The sequence below is a fragment of the Mytilus californianus genome, unplaced genomic scaffold (assembly GCF_021869535.1).
Source record: "Mytilus californianus isolate M0D057914Y unplaced genomic scaffold, xbMytCali1.0.p SCAF_11, whole genome shotgun sequence".
NCBI lineage: Eukaryota > Metazoa > Mollusca > Bivalvia > Mytilida > Mytilidae > Mytilus > Mytilus californianus.
Genome location: NW_026262593.1, coordinates 37,077,891 through 37,101,437, shown reverse-complemented (window position 1 = coordinate 37,101,437; position 23,547 = coordinate 37,077,891). Strand labels below are relative to the sequence as shown.

At 32.2% G+C, this 23,547-nt stretch overlaps 1 protein-coding gene across 3 annotated transcripts; it reads right to left on the bottom strand.

The window, feature by feature from the left end:
* Positions 1-3,659: 3,659 nt before the first annotated feature.
* Positions 3,660-20,998, bottom strand: LOC127720018 (uncharacterized). Of its 3 annotated transcripts, none has more exons than XR_007990581.1 (5): positions 20,925-20,991; positions 14,329-14,407; positions 8,175-8,489; positions 7,166-7,703; positions 3,660-3,973 (listed from the first exon to the last, which is right to left on the bottom strand). XR_007990581.1 is itself a non-coding variant. In XM_052226430.1 (5 exons), the coding sequence occupies exons 2-5, from the start codon at positions 14,393-14,395 to the stop codon at positions 3,942-3,944; spliced, it is 891 nt and encodes a 296-aa protein (XP_052082390.1). In that variant the 5' UTR covers positions 14,396-14,407; positions 20,925-20,998; the 3' UTR covers positions 3,660-3,941. The 3 variants fall into 3 exon arrangements, 2 of the variants coding, with proteins under 2 accessions (XP_052082390.1, XP_052082391.1); XM_052226430.1 differs by having other exon boundaries at positions 7,227-7,703; positions 20,925-20,998; XM_052226431.1 differs by lacking the exon at positions 20,925-20,991 and adding an exon at positions 19,624-19,778 and having other exon boundaries at positions 7,227-7,703.
* Between the last annotated feature and the right edge of the window lie 2,549 nt (positions 20,999-23,547).

Genomic DNA, 23,547 nt, shown 5'->3' with positions numbered 1-23,547 from the left:
ACTTTTAACCTTTTAATTCTTATGAAAACTTAGTTATGACCGATGAAAGTCAGACTTTCGGTGATGATATGTGATGATGAAGTGTTCATTTTATCTCCTCATAATTTTTATACGAAAAAAAAATATTAATTTCATATTGGGCTTTTTTATTTCATAACAATTAGTTTCTACAATTTATACATTTCTAGCATTTTTTTCTAACCGTTTTCTTTAAGTGACATGTTTATGTCCCAATTAATACCTTTGATGATTGTTAATCTGTTGATCATTTGTTATCGGGTTAATTTGTGTCATCATGCACTTCTGATTACACTTGTGCAACAATTTAAATGTTCACTTTGCAATTTCCTTCCATCAAAACAAAAATCTACACCTTATTTTGCAATATCCCACGAATCATTATAAAACAACAAATGATTATTTTCAAGATTCTTCGCGCGATTTTTGATAGTAAACTAAAATCCTCGAAAAAAGAACCCACAAACATGTAACATTTGCTCAAACCACGTACACTGAAACGATGAATAAAAGTACTTTCACAGTAGTTGACTTTTTAATGCATATGCCACTAGAATATTTATTGGCTACACATATTTACATTTTGATAAATTCATTGACAGAAATTTAGTTTTATTTTGAAATTAAAGTTTTTTAAAACATGTATAACGCCCGTTTATATTTGCCAGTTTTTGGAAAATTATTTTGTCCTCAAAACATACGAAGCAGATATACTTTTATCTCAATATATATATAACTACACCCGCAGTTGTCATCTGTTTTATTTTTAATACAAGGGCCTTTTAAACTCCACAATTTTATGTTTGAATGCCATATCAACCGTCAAGTTCCTAACCGTAAATTACTGCATTTATAAAGTAAAGAATTGGTCAATCACTGTTAAAATTGCATAGGCGCGAAAGCTATGACACAAATAAGTAGTTTTTGCATAATAAAAAACTTAATTAATAAAAAAAATTTTATCGACTCCTTATTTCACACACCTGTGAAACAAATAGTGGGCATAAATCAACTATCAATATATCAATTAATCGAGTTGTGGATTCGTGCTTAATTAGTTAATAGAAATGTATAAGCTATGAAAATAGGTGATCGGGAAAAACACTCTCTCGCACTTAACTTCATATATATATACCTTTCGATTGACTAACCGTTATTTAGTGTTGTTGGTAGTTAAAGGCTTTACTTTTGTAATAAAAAAACAACAAAAAAAAAAAGGACAGTGTAATCTACAATAGAAACTAAAATCGTAAAACTAATAAAACTGGAATGAAATGTTCAAATGGATATTTTTTTGCAAACGTCAAAATACAGGGAAATATAGCATTTTTCGACATTCACTGGCCTTATTAATAATCATTTAAACTGTACTTAAATAGTTTTACTACCCCTTCCTTTTTTACCACCCCTTTCTTTAAAAGTGTCTATCTGAAAATTTGATTTCAGCACTATCCAACTGTATTTATACTAGTTATTTTCCTCAGTTTTGTCTACTTGGGATTCAGTAAAACAAAGCATATTATTTTACTTTTGAAGTTGAACATGCCTAATTAGTTTGAAAATTGGTGGATAGTTGTATTATTGGCAATCAAAACACATCTACTTATTTTCAAACTGATTTTTGTCCAGTGACTCGTGTTGTGTACACTTAAACTGGTGCCAAACGATATTTGCTTAGATGTTTTCCTTTTCCCTTCACTAATTGCAAATGATAAATTATTTTAAAAACAAAAACAAAATAAAAGTCGTCAGAGCTGTGAGTTAGCTTATCTGGCGTAATCATTTATATATCAAACTTGTCACATTACACATTTGTAGATCATTCAATTAACGTAATTTACAAATGTTATAATTAGAAATGCTGTTAAAAGCTCTATTCTTAAGTCATTTAAGTATTGAAAGCGATATGCATTCGACTTGGTTAAAGTATCACTTATTGATGTGGTACAAGATCTTATTCCAGCAAAAACCTCTTTACGAATGAAGCACAAACAACACAAAGTACCTTTTGTAAACAGTTGTCTCATTGTTAGATCTCCATATAAATTGCATTTCTTTTTAAATTTTGTAAAATTTGATTGAGTTTTCTTCCTTATCTGATTTTCTTTTGCAAGTATGACATCTCTGCCCAATCCATTTTAACTTTCAACCCTTGTCACATCAAAACCTGCTGTAAGGAATTAAAGACAGAGACACAGCCAAGTTTTTTTCTCTAAGTTAATATTCTAAGTTAGACATGGTTTTTATTGCTAATAAAACGGAAATTAGTATGTATGTTATATGAAGTCATTTACTTAATATGATAGAGAGGCGAAAGATAACCAAGTAACATTCAAACTCATCAGTCGAAAATAAACTGACAACGCTATGACAAAAAACGAAAAAAGACCAAAAGACAAACAACATTATATAAAACACAACATAGAAAACTAAAGACTGGGCAACACAAACCCCACTAAAAACAGAGGGTTATCCTGTTCCACTAGTGACACCCGTCGTGTTGCTTATGTAAGTATAAACACGGTGATAAGTCTAATTCAGTAGGTCACATTTGAGGAAAAGAGGAGGGGATGTGGTTTCGACATTTGGAACATATCTCTCTTCATCTGTGGAACAAATACTCCATAAAGGTCATCCAGCTCGTGAAGACGTCTGTAAAATTTTCGAAGGGATGATTTTAACTAATGGTAATAGCTTCCTTGTGAGCAGTTGCTCTATATAGGAAATCATGATAGGAAATTCAAGCTCTGAAATATCGTTACAACTGGGAGATATATACTCCATATGCAGGCGCTGTTGGCTTAATCAATGAATCAAGCATCGTCAGTTCTGTAAGGCAGCCAGTCCTATTTGAGCATGCATGTTAATTTTTACATTAAGTCATTCCTTTGCAAATTATTTGTTGAAAGCCGTAGCCGGACGCTCTCTAAACAGGTACTCATTTGGAGATGTGACTTTTCACTTTTTGATGATAGTTGTCTTTTTGTGACTTTTGAAACTTTTGTTGAAAGGTTCCAATTGTCGAAGAAATGCAATTCACCAAATGTTATTAACCTATTGCTTATAATATCTGAGTAATAAACATAACAAGGAACGTGTTTTTCCCAGTGAATCATGAAACACCTTATAATCATTCCAGATAACAAACATAGTTCACCTTTTGCTTATAGTTTCCAAGAGACTTAAAATATAACGAAAATTTAACCTTAATCACTGATCAATGAAATGAGGTCAAGGTCAGGTTAATCCTGTCTGATGGACATGAAGACCTTGCAAGGATGCCATATACCAAATGTAGATATCCGATTACTAACTATAAGTGAGTTATTTACATGACAAAAAAAACTATATTTTTTTTCAAGTATTAGCCGAACCATGAAAATGAGGTCAAGGACAATGGACATATGACAGACAGACACTTCGTAATATAAGGCATCTGTTCACAATGTATGAAGCATCTAGGTCTTCTATCTTCTGAGATATAAAGCTTTATACAAATTGTTCACGGCGTACTCGTTCCGCCGGACAAGCATCCCTATGTCTCGCACTTTGCGACTATCATCGCAGATGAGACAAAAACTTTCACTAAGTTTTCTTTTTACATTTCACATGTACAAAGAAAAAAAATATAATTTCATAGCTTAACAAAAATACAAATTTAATAATTACTCAAAAACTCAATTTCTTAATCATTTGTTTAGCGTAGTTTCAAAAACAACAACATTAATACGAAATAGTCAAAATTGGAAATCTTGTTCGCTATAAAGATGGATGCTCAACAGAAATTCATTGAAATACAAAACAACAAATAAATAAAATACTATCTAAGTTTTTCCTTATAACAATTTGTTCTTGTCAACACATTTTCTACATCATTAATTCACTGTTCTTCAAATTTGATAGTCGTCACCAATCACTAGCACTCAACTGTTTCCTTTTTTCTTGTATTTATCACCTAAAAGAAAAAAACAAACATATATGATAGTCTTAGTTCACTTAAATTTTGGAAATTTCGTCGATTTGATAGAAAATATACAATTGACTTTACTCGTCCTTTTTCTAAAAAAAAGTTCATTGGAAGATACCGTGACCTTGTTGATAAATATTCCGCATCAACTTCACAAATAATGCATGATGGTCTTGAGTATAAATAAGAAGATGTGAGTGCCAATGAGACAAATCTCCATCCAAGTCACAATGTGTAAAAAGTAAACAAAAATAGGTCAAAGTATAGCCTTCAACACGGAGCATAGATTCTAGGTACTGACGTTGTTTACCATCTTAATTACGTGTTATAGTGTTCTTTTCATTTGTCCTTGTTCATTTTTAGCCTTTATTGTTTTGTCCATTTTAGGATATATACTGTTGGCGTGGCTCGGTACTTATACATCCCGCCATTGTGGTATTGTGCTATGGTCAGTTCTGTATTCTTGTCTTTCATTTTTGCTTATGTGCTTTGTCTATAGAGTGTCTATATGCCATTTTGTTTTTCTTTGTTGAAATATTCTTTTGTTTTTACATTGATTAAGATTATATTACAATGTTGACTGCTGTACCCCAATTTTTGACATTTTTACCTATTATCTCTGTTTGTTTTGCTCACACATTGTTGTCAATATAATGGAATTCTATGCGACAGTCATACAAGAGAGGGGCGAAAGATATCAAAGGAACATTCAAACTCATACAAGTGAGAGGTTAAGCTAGCTATAAAACCAAGTTTAATCCACCATTTTCTACATTTGGAAATGCCTCTACCTAGTCAGGAATAAGATAGTTGTTTTCATTCGTTTGATGTGTGCTTTTGATTTTTCCATTATATAAAGGACTTTCCGTTTTGAATTTCCCTTGGAGTTCAGTATTTTTGTTATTTTACTTTTTACTGATGACGGCTGATGTGGTGCATTTGACAAAGCAATAATTCTGTCTCCCTTTCCTCGTTGATACATGCACAGATGGAGACGCTTTTCTTGTCCATGCACCCGGTATCGTTCCTTTAGCAGCTCATGCAATTCCCTCATTTTTTATTTACTTTGATTTGTATCTTCGAAATTGATTTTTGAGATTTGAACATCGGTATACTACTGTTCACACTAATTTATGACATAACTAAATGCCATTTATAACCGGATTTTTCAGTGTTACACGCAAGCAACGAGTGTCATTTATGCAACAGTAACAGTTTACTATACCTACATTTTTTTAATTGGGTCCCACATGTTCTGAAACAAACTTTTTGTGTAATGATATATGCATTGATGATTGTATTTTCGCTCTTTTTCGTTTGGCCATTAGGTTGTTTGGTTTCTTTGAATTATGTTTTAATGCCACTTTCATATATCCTTACTTTTTAATTGTTATAAATGACATTGTTTTCTTGTAAAAATATTTTTCATGACTTGGATAAACGCCTACCTTTTTAAGCTTATTTACATATTTGCTTAATAAATATATGTTGCAAATTTAAAAGAATTTTAATGAATACTGTCGACAGAAAAAAAAACGTTTAAGCATTTTTTTGGTTTTTGGTTGATTGACAAATTATGTATTTGTTACAGATTGATATATTATATATGTATCTAATTCAAAGTATCTTTTAAAGTTTTAATACTTTAATATTTATCTTCTTCTGCTTTGAAAATAAATCTTAAGCTCTAAAAAAATGTACCGCTCACCTTGATTAATGCCCATTTTCAACAACGGCGATTATCCAAACCTTTTAACCGATTGAATTTCTTTAATTTTGTTAACTAAAAACTCGACTATAAATAATATTTTTTTGAAAATTGTTGTTGCTTTAAGAATTGAACAGAAGTAAGAAAACATTTCGGCTTTAATGAGAGTCTTCTGTTTTTTTTTTCGAATGTCTGGAAAGACGATTTCTAAAATGGAAAACAATCGGACCCATTATGTCTGTTGCATCCTTGCTGTCATAATACCACAAACCAATACAAAACACGCGATCTGTTTTCCAATTATCATACCTGAAAGTTTGGAAAGATTTTAAGTTTCAGAGGACAGATTTCAAAATCTAATAATCAAAATCAATATTTGCCTTTGACAGTGATGTCTTCATCCGATAAGAATTGGGATGTTTTCCAAAAGAACATCGATAAAAAAGGTTCAGACTGACCATTTTGTTTCAAAGGAAAATATGATAATTTGATTTCCTATACCGTTCCGTGGAACCTTATCCTCTGTCATTGACGCCATGTATACCTAGAAATCGGTACGAAATGAGGATTTTTTACAGTTCTCTTTTAACTCTTTCTATTTAGTTTGAACAAATTGCCCATGAAGGTTTAGATGCAAAAAGTAGGAAAATTAGTAGTCCATTAATAAGTATGTAGCGTCGTCTTTGATACATGATCAGATTGAAATTAGGATTGGTGTTGGAGGGTCTGAAAATCATTCCTGTATATTATGCGAAGGTTTTGCATTTTAATTTTCAAGGAAGATTTTTTTCGTTTTTGTTTTTGTTTATTAACCAATTAGAATCAAGAGGGATTTGTCTAATTAGATTGCAATGTCTGTTTATAAAAGTCATACATTAAATGTGGTACCTTAATAATCGTTGCCGTAAAAAAGGTAAATGAACATAAATGTTTAAGAAAAATGTCCCCTGTGTTGCACATATTTTATATTTCCAAGGGGAATAACTCTTTTTAAAAAAGTCGATCGTCCACCATGGTATAACTTGTCCGAGATATTGCTGATATTTACATATAGTATAAGTTTTGTAAAAATCTGGCAAGAATTGTACCCGTGAGAGTGCTAACGAGGCCATTTTCCATAAATTTAATATTTCCAAGGGGCATAACTCTTTTTAAAAAAGTCGATCGTCCACCATTATAGAACTCTTCCGAGATATTGCTGATTAACATATAGTATAAGTTTTTTTTTTATCTGGCAAGAATTGTACCCGTAAGAGCGCTAACAAGAACGGACAGACACACGGACAGACGGACACACGGACGGGCACAAAAATATTTTCCCCATTTTACTATGAGAAAGAGTGGCATAGCATGTGTTTGACCTTCTTTAGGGAAATGTGGATATAGGGGGTGAAAGTACAAAAATAGGTATTCATATACTAGCAAATAAGCGTTCATTACAGGAATAGCACTTTTTCACTACTGTCCCTTACATTTTTCATTGATTTCGCTATAATGAAAGTCTAGGGTAAATAGTCTTAATTAAAATCTAACCATCATATTCAAGTGCTATATCGCTGAACTCTACACATATCTTTGAAGAAAAATCAATGCCTGTATTCTCCTTTGGTTCCGTTTTGGTGTTAAATTTGAAACATCTTTGTCCATCAAAATGAACAGCACCGCAGTCGTCAGTTTTAATACATTGAATCTCACATTCCTTGAGAGAAGATACTTCCCAAACTGTTTGAATTTCATCATCACGTCCTTTGGCATTTTTCGTTGCGTTCATGTAACATAAAATGCAACGTTTTACATAAAATTGGCTTTCACTTATATCGTCTTCAATATATTGTTGTAGTTTGTATAAAAAGCAAAAGCTATTTCTCGGGAGATATCGGAAGGCCCTGCAAGCTGTATCATCATTGCATTGATCTTCACACTGCTTAATATTCTTTACTTGTTCAGCTCGTATCAGATATTCATCCAAACCTTTCATTCCATCAATTCTATGAGTGTAACATTTTAAATCTGTCAAAAAAGAAAGAAAGAAAAACATTTTGTTAAACAAAATTTAGAATTTCACTTCTTCAGTCAAATGAATCATTATTAGTAAAAAAAAAAGTATCACAACAAAAAACCCGAACTCAAAGGTAAATTCAAAAAGGAGTAGTTCATGAAAACTGGCAAAATCAAACATTAGTTTTCATCAACTAACGGACCGAATGAAAAATAACTGCCATATTCCTGTCTTGATACCATCGTTTTCCGACGAAGCAGGTGAAAGTCAACAACTTATTGAGTGTTAAATGTACAATATACAGCTTTCCATTACAATAGCAAACTGTTGGCATATAGGTCTCGTAAGTTTGTGCTCGAGTTAAATTGTGAGTTTGCAGTTTTTAAGATATGTTTGCCTTCTATTTGTAAATATGCTTTTTCAATTATGAAGTTCATTTCACACACTATTATCAATACTATCGCATTATCTGAAAAAAATACCTTGTCTTTCCTCTGAACTTCCACATATAGCTGCACACAATGGTGAAACAGTCGATGCTAATACCATTTTACCCGTTGTTCCAACACCATAAACTCCAGCCGACTGTAAAAAGGCAAACCAGCTTCCAGCCTTCACAACTCCCACCATGGACATAATTTTAGCAGCAAAAGATCCAGCAATAATACCAGCGGTGCCAAATCCTGCTGCTGATATTGCCAAAGGGGTTGCAACAACTGCACCTGTACCAACTGCTGCCAAACACGTGGTGTAGCATGTGACATCTTCCTTTTTCCAATTCCATGGCCAATCTAAACCTGGTAAAATATTTGTAAATTATCTCAAGTAGATTTGTCTATAACTTTTCAAATCAAAATAATGACTTACTTCCAAAATTTTTTTTTTGTATCAGGTCACCAGCATACTTTTCGCTTAAAACTTTCCACAGTTCAACCCGTGATTCTATTCGTAACATCTGGAACAACTGACAGCAACTTCGGAAAAAATTAAGACAATTTACGACAGATAACGCATGGGGAGACACAATTTGATGTCCAAAAGATTATATGGCACATTGGCCAACTGTTCCACTCCATCGACACAAAACCTTTTACAAAATATAAACATTTGTAAAACACAAAAATCTTTAAAAGTTATAAAAATTGCGAAGTAAAGGTTAATATCCACAAGTCATTACCTATCAAAATATAGGCGTTATTTCTCTGAAGGTACTTACTCTCACAATGTATCATTTCATTACTTCATTAACGATCGTCAAATCACAACGATCAAATCAAAGTAAAACTAAAACTAAGCAATATAATCTTACATATTGACAAATTTCAGGACTATCGAAATGAAAATCACCAGAAAGCTTCATTCCTATATGAAGGTAAGGGAAGAAGGAAAAGATGGGTGAACTTAATTGGGACAGACTTTTCTAAATTATATCACATATAAATGGCTTTATTGTAAAATTATTGAAGGGCAATAAATCCTTTTAAGGTTGACTGATGATTTCAACCATGTTGACTTACAGTAGATCATGCATTTCTGACTATTTTGTCTTGTTTACAATTTCTTCGGTTATATTATAGTTTTCACGATTATAGCCACACACACAAAAAGTGGTAAACTTCGTAACTAATGGACTGTACCTGCTAAAACGAGTCGTCTGATGATTTTTGGTAAGTAAATATTTGTGCACGTTGATCTTATGTGGTTTATCATTTTTGCCATTTAGCTTCTTTCTGTCTGCTTTTATTCCACCAAAAAATGCAAAAATGGGTAAACATCGTCATTAAAAGATAACTCCTATACAAAGTTGACCTATGATTTTGGTCATTTGACTTATTTGAGGATCTTGTCTCAAAGAGAGGCGAAAGATCCCAAAGGAACATTCAAACTCATAAGACGCCATGTCAGAAAAAACGAACAAGAGTGCACATGCTGAAATGTCTCGCCTGCTTTACTTATGATTGAATTTATGTTGAAAGTCTGTAATACGAAGGTTTTACTACAAGTGTCACATAAACATAACATTATCAATGTTTTATGAAAATGAGATCACTGTCAAATGAACCATGCCAGTCGGACAAGTACACCGTACTATCATTCCATACACCAAATATAGTGGTCCTATCGCATATAGTACCAGACATGCCAGGGAAACAGACAAAACCACAAAAAACTAAACATTGTCCATTGAACAAGGTCAAGGTCATATGAAAGCTGCCAGATAGACTTGTACACCTTCCAATCATTCAAACGCCTAAAAAAAGTAGCCCTACTGCTTATAGTATCTAAGAAATAGATTAAACCACAAAAACTAAACATTGTCCAATGAGCCATTGAATTCACGTCAAGGTCAGATGAAACCCGCCAAACAGACATGTACACTTTACAATCATTCTATACACCAAATATAATTGACCTATTGCTTATAGTATCTGAGATACGGACTTGATCACGTAACTTTAACCTTGATCACTGGTTCATGAAAGAAAGTCGAGGTCACGTTAACCCTACATGACGGACGTGTAGACGTTGCAAGGAATCCATATACCAAAAAAGGTTATCCTATTACTCATAATAAGTGATTATTTCACTTAACAAAAAAACTGTAATTTTTTTTCAAGAAGTCACTGAACTATGAAAATGAGGTCAAGGCCAATGAACATATGACAGACGGAAGCTTCGTAACATAAGGTATCTGCATACAAGGTATGAAGCATCCAGGTCTTCTACCTTCTGATTCAAAAGCTTTATACAAATACTTTACGTTGTCGCCGCCGCCAGATTGTAATCCCTATATCTCGCATACTGCGACTTTCGTCACAGGCGAGACAAAAAACGACCAAAATGCAAACAGCACTATACAAAACACACTATAGAAAACTAAAGATTGAGCAAAACAAACCCCACAAAAAACCAGTGGAGATCTCAGGATCTTCGGAAGGATACGCAGATCCTGCTTCACATTGGCACCCATCGTGTAGCTAATGTAAGTTCACACCCGGTGATAAGTCTACTCCGGTAGGTCACATTCGAAAAAAAGAGGACGGGACTGTGGTTAAGACAATTGGAACATATTTGTCGTCATCTGTGAAACAGATATGCCATAACGGTCAACCAACTGGTGATGGTGTTGGCAAAATTTTCGAAGGGATGACTTCAAATTACCACTTGGAACTCTTGGCTAGATATATATACATGTAGTTTCATTGTAAGCAGTAACCCTCTATCAAGGAAATCATGAGAGAAAATGCAAGCTCTGGAATATCGTTATTATTTGGGAGATATATACTCCATATGCAGGCGCTGTTTGAATGTTGTCATATATATATATTTATATGTGTGTACATAGAAATAGAACGTTCACATTTTGGAAGTCGAAATGATGATTTAGGCTGTTCAAAGTTTCTCACAATCTATTATAGTTTTCAAGATCACTTCCGAAAATGCCAAAATAGGTCTTCAATAAACTCATCATAGATACCAGGATTGAAATTTTGTATTTGCGCCAGACGCGCGTTTCGTCTACAAAAGACTCATCAGTGACGCTCGAATAAAAAAAAGTTAAAAAGGCCAAATAAAGAACGAAGTTGAAGAGAATTGAGGACCAAAAATTCCTAAAAGTTTTGCCAAATACTGCTAACGTAATCTATTCCTGAGGTAGAAAAGCCTTAGTAATTTGTAATTAAATGGATATAACTCCGATTGACTACTTCAGGCAGTTGACTGATGATTTTGGCATTGTTGATTTATTTGCAAATCTTGTCTTGCTGATCATTTCTACTGTAAATGGGTCCTCACTATCTATTATAATTGTTAACAAATAATTGCATTCTACTATAGTTTCCTATAAAATTGGAAAAGTTGATAAAAAGGAGTCAATTATGGCATCGAATTTCAACTTTATCATAAAATGTCAAAATGGCCATAATTTGTTTCTTAAATAGATCTATTTCAAAAGCCTTACTACAGAGGCTGAAAAATTATCTTCATTATAGTACATTCTATGCTTCAAAGTCAGCACATTTTAGGTATATTCTCAAAGCATTTTTCGGACCTAAAAGCTTGAAGATGGCTTTGACTGCAACCTAGGATCCAAAATGCTTTGCAGCAAAAAAGTTGATACTGATAATATTGATCCCTAGACACAGAAACTTTCTGGATCGGTGGTGGCGGCCAAAGTAAACTTTCGGCTGTTGTCTGCTCTATGGTCGGATTGTTGTCTCTTTGACACATTCCCTATTTCCATTCTCAATTTTATGTTAAAAACTGTTAAGAATTATTGAAAATTTGACCAAAAGTGATGTTTCAACACAAATATTGCATACTTGAGGGGTAATTTCTTTGTTATCTTTAATGTGATGTGTCAAAAATAAGTTATGTACTATAGATACAATGGATAAGCGATGATTCTTGAAAAAGAAACCATGAGTCAGGAGGGCGAATGGTTTGTTTTTCATGAATCAACGCTTATCCATTGTTTCTCTTACTTAATCTATTGTTTTGATGTCTTTCAAAATTAAAGCCTTTTCTTAATTAGAAGGTATTGTAAGTGAGTTTAAATAGCCATGTTATCATGTTTAACGATACATTAATAAATCAAAGTGCACAATTAATTGGTTAGAGAAATACAGACATAACATAACACGTCTGTCATTAAATTATTATGCATCTGAATATTATCCGTAATTTACAAAATAAGACATATTCGAACTGATTTCTAAGTATATATAATAAGTACGTTACCGAAATTTCTAGCAAGAAACTTAATTCTAGGCACATCACGACTTACTTGTATAGGGATTTGCAAATAAACATTTCATAAGATATGTAGTAAAACAGATGAAATCATACTATATTTACAATACAAAAAATGGACAAATTGAATGTAATAATTTTTCTTTTCAAATACGTGAAATAGCCAATAATAATCCGAAAATAAACGGGAAACCCCGCTATTATTACACAAATATCCACAATAACAAACAAAATAAGAAAAACGAGAAAAACTAAAGAATAGAGACAACAAAGAGAAAACAGGGATTTTAACCTAAACCGACAAGTCTCTGTTTCTAACTTGACTCTACAACTTAGCATGATATGTAGTGATAGTAATGCAACTTCATATTAAGTATCAATGATCTATCACAAGTAGTTCCTATCAAACTAACTTAAGCAGAAAACTTAACATTGAAAAAATTAATTCAAAGTCACTGGACCATGACTTAGGAGGCAGAGCCTCAAAATAGCCATCAAACAGATATGTACTGGTAGTAATGCAACTTCATACAAAATATCATTGATCTATCACAAGTATATCCTATCAAACTAACTCAAGCAGAAAACTTAACATTGAAAATTGCTTATTAATTCAAAGTCACTAGACCATGTCCTAGGGACAGGGCCTCAAAATAGTCGTCAAACTGATATGTACTGATAGTAATGCAACTTCGTATTAAATATCAATGATCTATCACAAGTAGTTCCTATCAAACTAACTTAAGCAGAAAACTTAACATTGAAAATTGATAGTTAATTCAAAGTTGCTGGACCATGACCTAGAGGGCAGGGCCTCGAAATAGTCGCCAAACTGATATTTACTGATAGTAATGCAACTTTGTACTTAATATCAATGATCTATCACAAGTAGTTCCTATCGAACTAACTTAACGCCGGAAAAGCAATCCCTACGTCTCGCTTTCCGCGACTTTCGTCGCAGGCCAAAAAAAATAAAAAAATTAAAGGTAAGTTTAAAATTAATTCCATTAGTGAACAGAAATCAGTAAATTAGCCAATTCAAACATAATGAAATTAGGCACACAAAGGAAACAATTGAATATAATTTAGTGAGTCCATTTCAGTGACAAATTTAGGACGCGTTGATTCTAGAAAAAGCAAACACGGTAAATGAATAGGCTGACGTCACGGCAATGGTTTAATTTGTATTAATAGTTATATGACAACTATTTCTATGTGAATTTGTAGTATTTTGGCCTGTTTAAAAAACGTCAAGAGCATACAGCCAATTTTAACCCTTCGTGCACTTACTCCTTTAAGTGTATCTTGCATTGTAGATTTTGTCTTGTTTGTTGTTTTGCTGTTTCAGATTTGTTTCTGTCCATTATGGTTTTCAAGATAGAAAGACAAATAAACCCCAAATTACTATAATAAAAAAGTCAGTTAAGGGCGACTCCTTTCTGTGATTGCCTGAAAATTCAAATTCGACATTAGGTAGACCCAAACATCATGATTTTTTCGTACCCTGCCAGACTTTGTTCTTATCTATAAAAGTCTCAAGATATTGGTAATTATTCGCATTTCCCCCTATGTTTTATTTTTTGGGTTAGTGGTCAAGTTTGTTGGCCGGTTAAATCAGATATATTCTATTTAGTAGACACCCCAAGGATGATTGTGATTAACTTTGGTTCCATTTGGCCAAGTGATTTTAGAGTAGACGATTGTAAAAGTAAATGTTTTATAGCTTACTAAACTGTATGGATGTTCCTCATTGCTGAAGACCGTGCCGGTGACCTATAGATGCTTACATCCACGTCTTCGGTATCTGGTGGATAATTTGCATATTGGCAATCATACCCCATCTTCTTATTTTATATAAGTAAATACTACACATGTATACATTACCATACACTCCACTGTTGATTGACACAACAATGAATGCAAAGATACACACTGCTTTGCTCTGATGCATCTAAATGTGTATCTGAAAATAGAGTACAAAATTGGTTAAAAGTCAAGTTTAGAATAAAAATAATTTCAACTGTGGCTCTCAACTGGAACCTTTAATTGAATGTTTAAACGTATTAATCTATTTCATTCATGTTATAGTTTATAGACACCAAAGTTCATTTGAATCAATGTTTGCTTATCGGTATTATATGTATGGGTTTTGTTCATTGTTGAAGCTCGCACAGTTACCTATAGTTGCTTACCTTGTCATTTGATCTTCTTTTCTCACTGGAAGTCATACCACATCTTTTTTTTATATAGCAGTTTCTTGTTTTGTTGATGAACAAATAACGTCTGATTACACTGACAGTTTCCAAGGATGACTTTTTGAATATGGGACGATTGAAATGATTTAATGACTCAAAATGGTAAATTTCTCAGACATCGCTAAAGTTTCTTTCAATTTTGAAGAAATCACCGGATTTTTAATTCTATTACCTTTAAAAGTGTTTGAATTTAACAGATAATAGTTGCGCTCTTTGAATTTAGCATGAAATCATTTTGCATTTTACGATTAAGTGTCAAATCTGATGAAGACTGTTCACGCATGCGTATTACATAATAAATAAAGCATACGTTTGACTCGTGAAACAATACTTTTGTCTACGTAAATTAAATGAAGTTTTAATTTTTAATCATAATTGACGATTGTTTTTGCTGAAAGGTAATTAAATAAGGAAGAAAGTTGTCATGGGATTTCAATTTCTTTATAATATTAGTTCTGAGCTTGTGATCACTGTCAGGTGTGAATTCTGTATCTGTATCTGTTATATAGCTTCTGCCAATGTAGGCACACCTCTTCCGAGTAGTGTATTTAACAACATGAATAAAAATATCTTCCACCAATATCTTCCACCAATATCACTGTACATTATTTACATTCTTGGCGATAAAATTGGGCTTAATGTCAATTTAGACTGCATCAACACTTTAAATACTTTAAAATCTAAAATATCTATCTAAAGATATCACTGTTTAAGAGTAGACAACCATTTATCACTTAATGGTTTATATAAAGTTATTATCTACTTTTTCTTCTTTTTCTTTATATCATCTAATTGCAACAGTCTATACCATTCACAATGGAGATTGTAACATAATCGTCTACATTTTGGATCTATACGTTTCTGTATCACTTTAAAAGCTTTTTCATTTCTTAACATTGTCAAGTAAGCAAATGGATCTATAATCAGTTGTAAAATGTCAAAGTGTATATCTCTCATATTAAAAATAGCCAACTCTTCACTACAGGAATTAATTAAATCTTCCAAAATCGATTTTCTTATATCTTCTAGACTTTACACCTTAATAAAAAATGTGGTAAAGTTTCTTCTGTTTCATTACACAATTTACATATAGACAGTTCTGAATTATTTATATACTTAGCTATAACTGCTTGCAGAATGTAACTTCCAATAGCTATTTTCAATTTTGTAGGAATTCTAATAATTTCCCTTGAATTCATAGAGTTTGTATTAGCAATAGGATGACAACGTCCTGGTGTATATATCAATGATAAATATTTTAAACTGGTATAAAGTTTTGCTTGATTCAGTATCTTCTCAGTCCAGAATTTTTGAACTTTGGTAGTTATTTCACTTTTTCATTGGTATTTAGAAATTGGATTGACTAAATATTGTACAGGATCATTCAGTTCATATTTCAAAAATATTTTTCGCAGTAAACTAAACCAACTATTACTATTGATAGATTTAACATTTAATTGCCTTTCCGCTAGTTGCCATTCAATAGAACTTTTCTCTCGTCTAGAATTATTTCCATAAAAAGTTAAAAATTTAACATCTATTTGAGCTTCTACAGGTAACATCCCAGAATTTATATATATAGCAGGATAAGCTACTGTTTTTGGTAAAGATAACAATTGTTTCAAAATTTTTTTAAACTAGATATTTAAAGTTTCTAAACATCTTCCTCTTGGGATTACTATTTCCAATCCATATAACATTATTGGTATTATATAAGTATTCATAATTGACATTGAGGTTTGTGGATCTAATCCATTTTCTCCATAAAGTCCAACCCCCATTAAACTATAAAGTGTCCTTCTTGCTTTCTTTAAATTCTCATCTATTGTTGCTTTACATGAATCATCGTCTGTACGACAAATTCCTATGTGTTGCTTTCTTAGAAGTTGGAAGAGTCGAATTGCCTAAATTCCAAAAAATTGCATTTACTTTCTCATGGTGACGTGAATTAGACTGTATAACACAACTTTTTGCTGGTTGTAGTAAGTATGCCTCACGTTTACTAAAATCAAAGGCCATATTAAATAAAATTTGTGTTTCATACGGACAATTGCTAAGTATGGCTATATCATCTGCGCAAGTAGGAGCACAACAAGAAATTGATCCAATTTTTCTTCCATATCCTGAATCAGTTAAAATGTCTAAAAGTGTATTTATATAGATTTTGTACAAGTCTTCACTAAGAGTGCCACCTTGTCTTACGCCTTGCTCTATTCTAAAAGTGTCTGATATTTGGTTATTCCATTTTACACAGGAAACAGCATTTTTATATAAATTATCAATAATCAAAATAGATTGTTCTGGAATTTTCATTTGATATAATCTTCTTCATGTTCTTATAAGCCCTGCTTGTTTTACTGCATCAAATGCTGACTTTGCATCAAGCATAGTAATTATTTTTTGATCATTTAACTCAACACATTCTTTATGAAATTCTTCTATAAAAAAACAGCAGTTTAATGGTGCTGTTCTTCTAGTGAAACCACGTTGTAATGGATTTTAATATTTTATAATGTCAGGATTAATTCTGATCTTTAAAACAGCCTCAATGAGTTTGGATAATATTGGAGTAATTGTTATTCCACGATAACTTTTACTGTCTTTACAGCTTCCCTTATTCTTAAAAAGCGGAATTACTATCCCTAATTTCTGTTCGTCTGGTATATACAAAGTCTAAAAGTACTAACCAGAAGTTCTTTTAAAAGATTATAAATAAAAGATTGTCCGCCATATAATAAATTTTCAGTTGAAATTCCAAATATATCTGGTGATTTATTTAAATTCAATAACTTCAAAGCGTCTTCTATTTCATTTTTAGTAATACTTTGGTGCTGAAACATAGCTCTACAAATGTCAATTATATCAATATATTCTTGTTCGACCTTTTGTAGATACTTGTTGTCAAAATGTTCATGAATAGAATTTTTCGTTAAATTTTCAAAATGGTGTTTCCATCCAATTAGAATGTTGTCTTCTGTACTATACACTGTGTCACCTACAGATAGTTCACCTATATGATTACTTAATCTTCCCCTCTGTTTTTTAATAAGTCTATAAAATGAATTTTTATTTTTGATATTTGCTTCCATTATCTTTTCTCTTTCATCGATTCTATTCAAAGCAACTGCCTTGCGACAGTGTTTACGTAAATTATAAGTTGTCTCTTTTTTCTGGATATAAAGTTCATTCCTGGGATCTTCAGATCGCCCATTAATCTTCCATCGATAAAAAGCTTTTTTTTTTTCATTGCAATTGCGTCATAAATGTCTTGGTTCATTACTTTTAATTTTGGTTTTCTAAATCTTTTTCGTGGAGCTGGACAACAACTTTTTGCCAAATTGAAAAATAAACTGTTCATGTTTTGAAAAGCAAGATCCACTTCATATTTATTTTCTAAAGATGATGACAAGTTCTCTAACTAAAACCTTTTTCAACTAAAGTTTTATATGCGTCTTTATCTATTTTTTTCCATAGAGTTTTACCTGACATTGGTAAAATTTTTGAAAACACAGGTAAAAAGTGATTACCGATCATTAGCCAATATTTCCAGGAGGCATTAATATGGTTATTAACAAGGCCCTTTAGATTATTACACTTATTATACTATACTGGAGTGGCAGTTTTATTTTAGAAAAGGGATAACATAAAAACAACATGTGCAAAATGGCGATTTAAAAACCCGATCTCAATGAAATGACCGACATAATTTCTGTAAAAAAAAATAATTTGTTCTTTATCCCAATCTGCCGTTTAGGACAAATAGCTTTCAGTTTAGGTCATGACTGTCAAATAAGACCGTTTCCGGACCCTTGGACCGTCTCGATTCATTGACTTCCATAATTAATATAAAAAGATAATGACAATATCGCTAGACACCAAATACTGGAAACAAGAAAATTTGCAAGAAATAAAGTACCGTTTGGCAATCTATCAACCAGGTCTGGTATCTTATAATGATACCATAATGCTAAATAACTACTAATAAAATGTAACATGATATATGAAAAAGAACTTTTTAAGGAATTAAGACATTTAATAGTTTTTGTCATTAAATCCAGCTAGTTAAAATAAGGATGTTTTTCCTAATATTACTCAGTTGGTTAAATTTCTAAAAGTAATTTTTGGTTTGACAATGAAGGAAAACTAGTTCCTTACAAATGTTTAAAAGTTCTTCTATCCCTAGAAACTTTCTTAAAATAGACTTAGTTCTACCGCTTAAATGTGATCACTTGTGGTAAATGACAACCTTTTTAATTTCTCCAAATTCTTAGGACATCTTCTAAATTAATTTGAGTTTTCCATTTACTATGGAAATAATTTTAAAAAATAAAGTTGTGAACTGCTGTCCATGTTAAAATCTTTGTCTAGTACATGTTATAAATTTTCATACTGATCTTTTACTGCTTTTTAAGAAGATTTTTCAAAGATTTTCAAAAATAATATGAAAAGTTTACATCATGTCACAACCACAGCTCAGTTTAAGGTCTCTTCTGAACATTTGAAGGTCCCCACTATGTATTGGATACCTAAACTACACAAAAAAAAACAAAAAATATCGTTGCATCTCGGCCTCTAGTAAGTGTTCCACTTCTAGACTTTCAGTGCTTTTAACGAGTTCCTTAACTACTATCAAAGAACTGATCATTAATTTTTGTAATAAAACATACGAAAATAGTGGAATTAATCATTTTTGAAGTGTAAAAAGTTCTTTGGATGGTTTAGATAATTTACGTGATTTTGATTCGGTTTGCAGTTTTGACTTTTCCAGTCTTTACACTACACTTCCACACAATCTTATCAAACAAAAGTTTTCTTATTTAATTAAATGGTCGTTCGATAAATCTGATTGCAAATTTATTTGTTGCAACTCATATAAAAAGCCTTTTATTCAAACGACAAAGGTAGATATGTTAGATATACTTACTGGAGGTGTGATGAGATGATTATACCCATAAATTTTCTTCTTGACAAATTTGTACGTTTAGGCAATGAAGTTCATCGACAGATGGACTACCCGATATCTCGGCCCATAACAAACTCGGACTATAACAAACTCGGCCTATAACATAATCGGCCTCACAAAATCGGACTATAACAAACTCGGACTCCTAGAAGAATATAGTATGATGTTGTTATTTTCTTTATTTGAAATTAAATTACCAGTACTTATGATTTACAATAATTAAGTAATTTATTTTGAAAATTTTAGAAGCGAGAAATATAAATTATTTAACAAGATATAAAAAGAAAAGTAAGAATAAATTCATTTAATAATGAAAATCTACCATTTATTTGTCTTTTCTGTTATATTATTTTCAGGACCCTTTCAAAATAATTTATCATATGCATAACTTATTTGATTGAACTGGAAATATCTTTTTTTTTTCTTTTTTTTTTCGGTTTTGTTATCTGTCTTATTTGTGTTTTATTATTCATCTTCTTCTTGTTCTATTGGATGTCCACCCTATTTGCAGTGTCACCAAATTAAAAATATATGTGTTAATTCTAAAAATAATTTAACATAGTTATCAGTATTATTTAAATAAAATAAAGGTAAAACGGTAAAAGGAGAGAGAACATGTATTTACACTGTACACATCAGCCTGACAAGAAATTATAAAACTTATATTATTTCAAAATGGATAAATCTCATTGATAAGACTTTAGTTAGTTTATCTACAGTTACAAATTTCCACATTTTATAATAAAAGTATTCATGGTTTTTCATTGTCCAGACCAATGGATAAGGCCTTCTATATATCGCTATATTCATCATATTCATAAAAGTATACTGGACAAAGAAAATCTCATTTGACTGATTTTTAAATTTTTTACCTAGGAATTTAACTTTTGAACCATTGAAAGTCTTGTACAGTTACTAATCAAATGTACCTATACAATTTAATATTACTATTATCTTCAAATAATGATCATATATACTTATATTTGTATTACCCCTTAAACGAATAGCAAAAACTATTGGGGGGGGGGGGGGGGAGGAGGTAATGCCTTCATAACACATATCATTACATGTGTACCATTTCCCCATGAAGAACTTCATGCATTTTCAATTTGAAAAGTGTGTAACAGATTTCCAGAAAATCACTGATCGTGAACAGTTGAAATATGTGTTTTAAGTGAATCTATAAATAGTATGTCTTTCTTACTACATGAGTGTATTGTGTGTGTTGTACATACAAATGAATTATTATGTTCTGCAATTACCAGTACAATAGAAAGTGTAGAAAATCTGCTAACACTGCTTTGTGTCAATATCATAAAAGTGCTGAATTCTAACCCGGAAACGTTATGAAAATATTTAGAACTTTTACTGGATTTGACAACGACTTTTTGGCATTGATTTCTTTAATTTAAGATCAATTCTCGGGGATGAATTATAGTACAAAAGGCAGGATGAACACACTCATCATTTAATGAATCTAATTATCTGAAAGACATTATGATCACATATGATTAAGAAGGAGAGGTGACAATAAGACTATAAAAAGATTGAAAAATAAGCCACGGTGGGTTCTTTCATACAGTACCCCAATGGCATGTTCATCTAACCTAGGTTTCGAACTCATGTCAGGATTTCTACATGGACAATGATGGATAGACGAATTGTGTATTGAAAAATTTCACCCATAAAGGAGGGTGTGGATGGGATTTACAGAATATAGAATAATGGGCAAATGTGCAGATTAAAGGGTAAAAAAAAAACAGTGAAAAAATAGGGCGAAAAAGTAAAGAATAGAGAATAATGGGGTGCTAAAATATATAGAAAAGAGAATAATGGCCGTAAAAATATAAAGAATAGAGAAAAATGACCTAAAAAATCAAAGAATACAAAAATGATGGACCCCCTCCCCGAAATACAACAAAACGAAATGAAACGAAATAAATATTTTTTTAACATAAATCTCTCCCAAATGTCTTATAATACAATATGTTTGTGTGTTGCAAAATTTGAATATATCTGAATGTCCTTGTTTTAGTTGGAACAAATCAAATGAAACCGGCAAAGGGGCAACGTTTATTTTCAGAGGAGGGGGGGGGGCGGGTCACACATACCGGTGCTTACTGCCTAAGTCTTAAGTTTTCACACGTCGTTTTGAATGATAAAAGTTTTTACGGTAAAATATTACCCTAGAAAGAAAAAGGGGTGGTACACCTGAGATAAATAATATATATGCGACTATATTTCAGAACTGGGATATTGAGGACACGCACGTGGGTCTCAATCTAAATTTGGGGTTCTATGACTAAATGAAGGTATACATGTACACAGACGTGCCGCTGAAATAGGTTCCCTTTTTATATTTAAATTATATTAATGGCATACACTGAATTTCACTGAGGTCAAATATCAATGGTCAGTAATTTTCATCCTCCGAATTATAATAGATGTTTGTTTAAATGCTGTTTTATCGTTTTTATTCAAATTAAGATATCAAAACTTGCACTTGGATGGAGAGTCATCTTATTGGCAATCATACCACATCTTCTTATTTATATTGTATGATATGTAATTACTGAGAAAACTATGAATGGGTCATGATTTTGCCATCGGAAACATATCAAGTGTCGTGATTTTTTCTCAAGGTTTTAATTTATGAAATTTGGGTGTTTTCCCAGCTGCACTACTGTACCCAAAATCCCATGTTTAGATATCCCCCACTCCCCGTGATTGAGAAATAACCTTCATCAAATGAGAGTGGCTTGAAAAATTTTGAAGCAAACTATTTCAATCCTAATATTATTGAAAATTAATAGTTTTGGGCTAAACGTTGGGGAAGTTTTTTTTTATCATTTGCGGATTTATATGGGACATCAATTGATATGATCGTGCCACTTATAACCCCCCCCCCCCCCCCCCCCCCCCCCCCCCCCCACCTCCTTTTTGCCCTTCCACCCAGGAAATTTACCTTCACGTACTGCTGCACACAAATTAAACACAGAATGAAAATAAATAATTAAATTTGACCTTATAAAAAAATCTATGATTTCACTCCACCGCCTCATAAAATAATCGGGTTTGACAACAAATTAACATATGATGTCATGAAATGTAAGCTGTTGAGTGCCAGTCGGTTTTTCAGGGCTTTTTTTTTATTATACCCTAAATTATCCGAATTTAACTTGACATAAATCCAATAAAATTTTACTTAGGCAAACATGTGACAAAGGGGAATTTGCATAGAATTACAAAACACGTACCCGAAATCTGACATTCTGACTAAAAGGCTACCCGAAAACTGCTTTCAAGACCATTGCAGACCCGAAAGACCAATGCCAACCCGAAATTTCTTGAAACGTACCCACAAAAATGCCCAGAATTTTCCTCACATAAACAAACTGTAGATATCCCCTATCCCTCCCAGTTCACCCGAGAGGACAGCCATCATAAGTAACCAAAGTAGGTTAACACATCCATAACTAGACCTGACAGTGAAATAAAGCGTAAACAATGATCTATTATTAATGCTTTCTTGCAATATGGGTGACTCGCGGCTAAACGTCAGCCCGGGAGCAAATATTTCATGTGTTCACGACAACAAATAAACCAACATTACGATGTGTATATGTTCTTTACATGTAAAAAATTGCCGAATGTAAAACTCCTCACACAAAAAAAGTCCACAGAAAAACATTTTAACTACTGAATCATATCCCGATAATCCCACTTTTCGAACCCATATATATCAGTTCACACTGCCTTTCCCTATATTGGTACATATAAAGACATTGAGCGGGACATTTAAGTTGAAATTGTAAAAAAAAAATATTTATTTCGTTTCGTTTTGCTGTATTTCGTTTCGTTTTGCGCTATTTCGTTTCGTTTCGT

What these genes read in the sequence shown, in the direction of transcription:
- LOC127720018 (XM_052226430.1), bottom strand. Translation starts at nt 14,395, where the DNA reads ATGCATCAGAGCAAAGCAGTGTGTATCTTTGCATTCATTGTTGTGTCA. An exon ending in AATCAACAGTGGAGTGTATG is followed by an intron (nt 8,490 to 14,328) that starts GTAATGTATACA and finishes ATATTTTACCAG; the next exon opens with GTTTAGATTGGCCATGGAAT. An exon ending in TATAGCACTTGAATATGATG is followed by an intron (nt 3,974 to 7,226) that starts GTTAGATTTTAA and finishes TTTTTCTTTTAG; the next exon opens with GTGATAAATACAAGAAAAAA.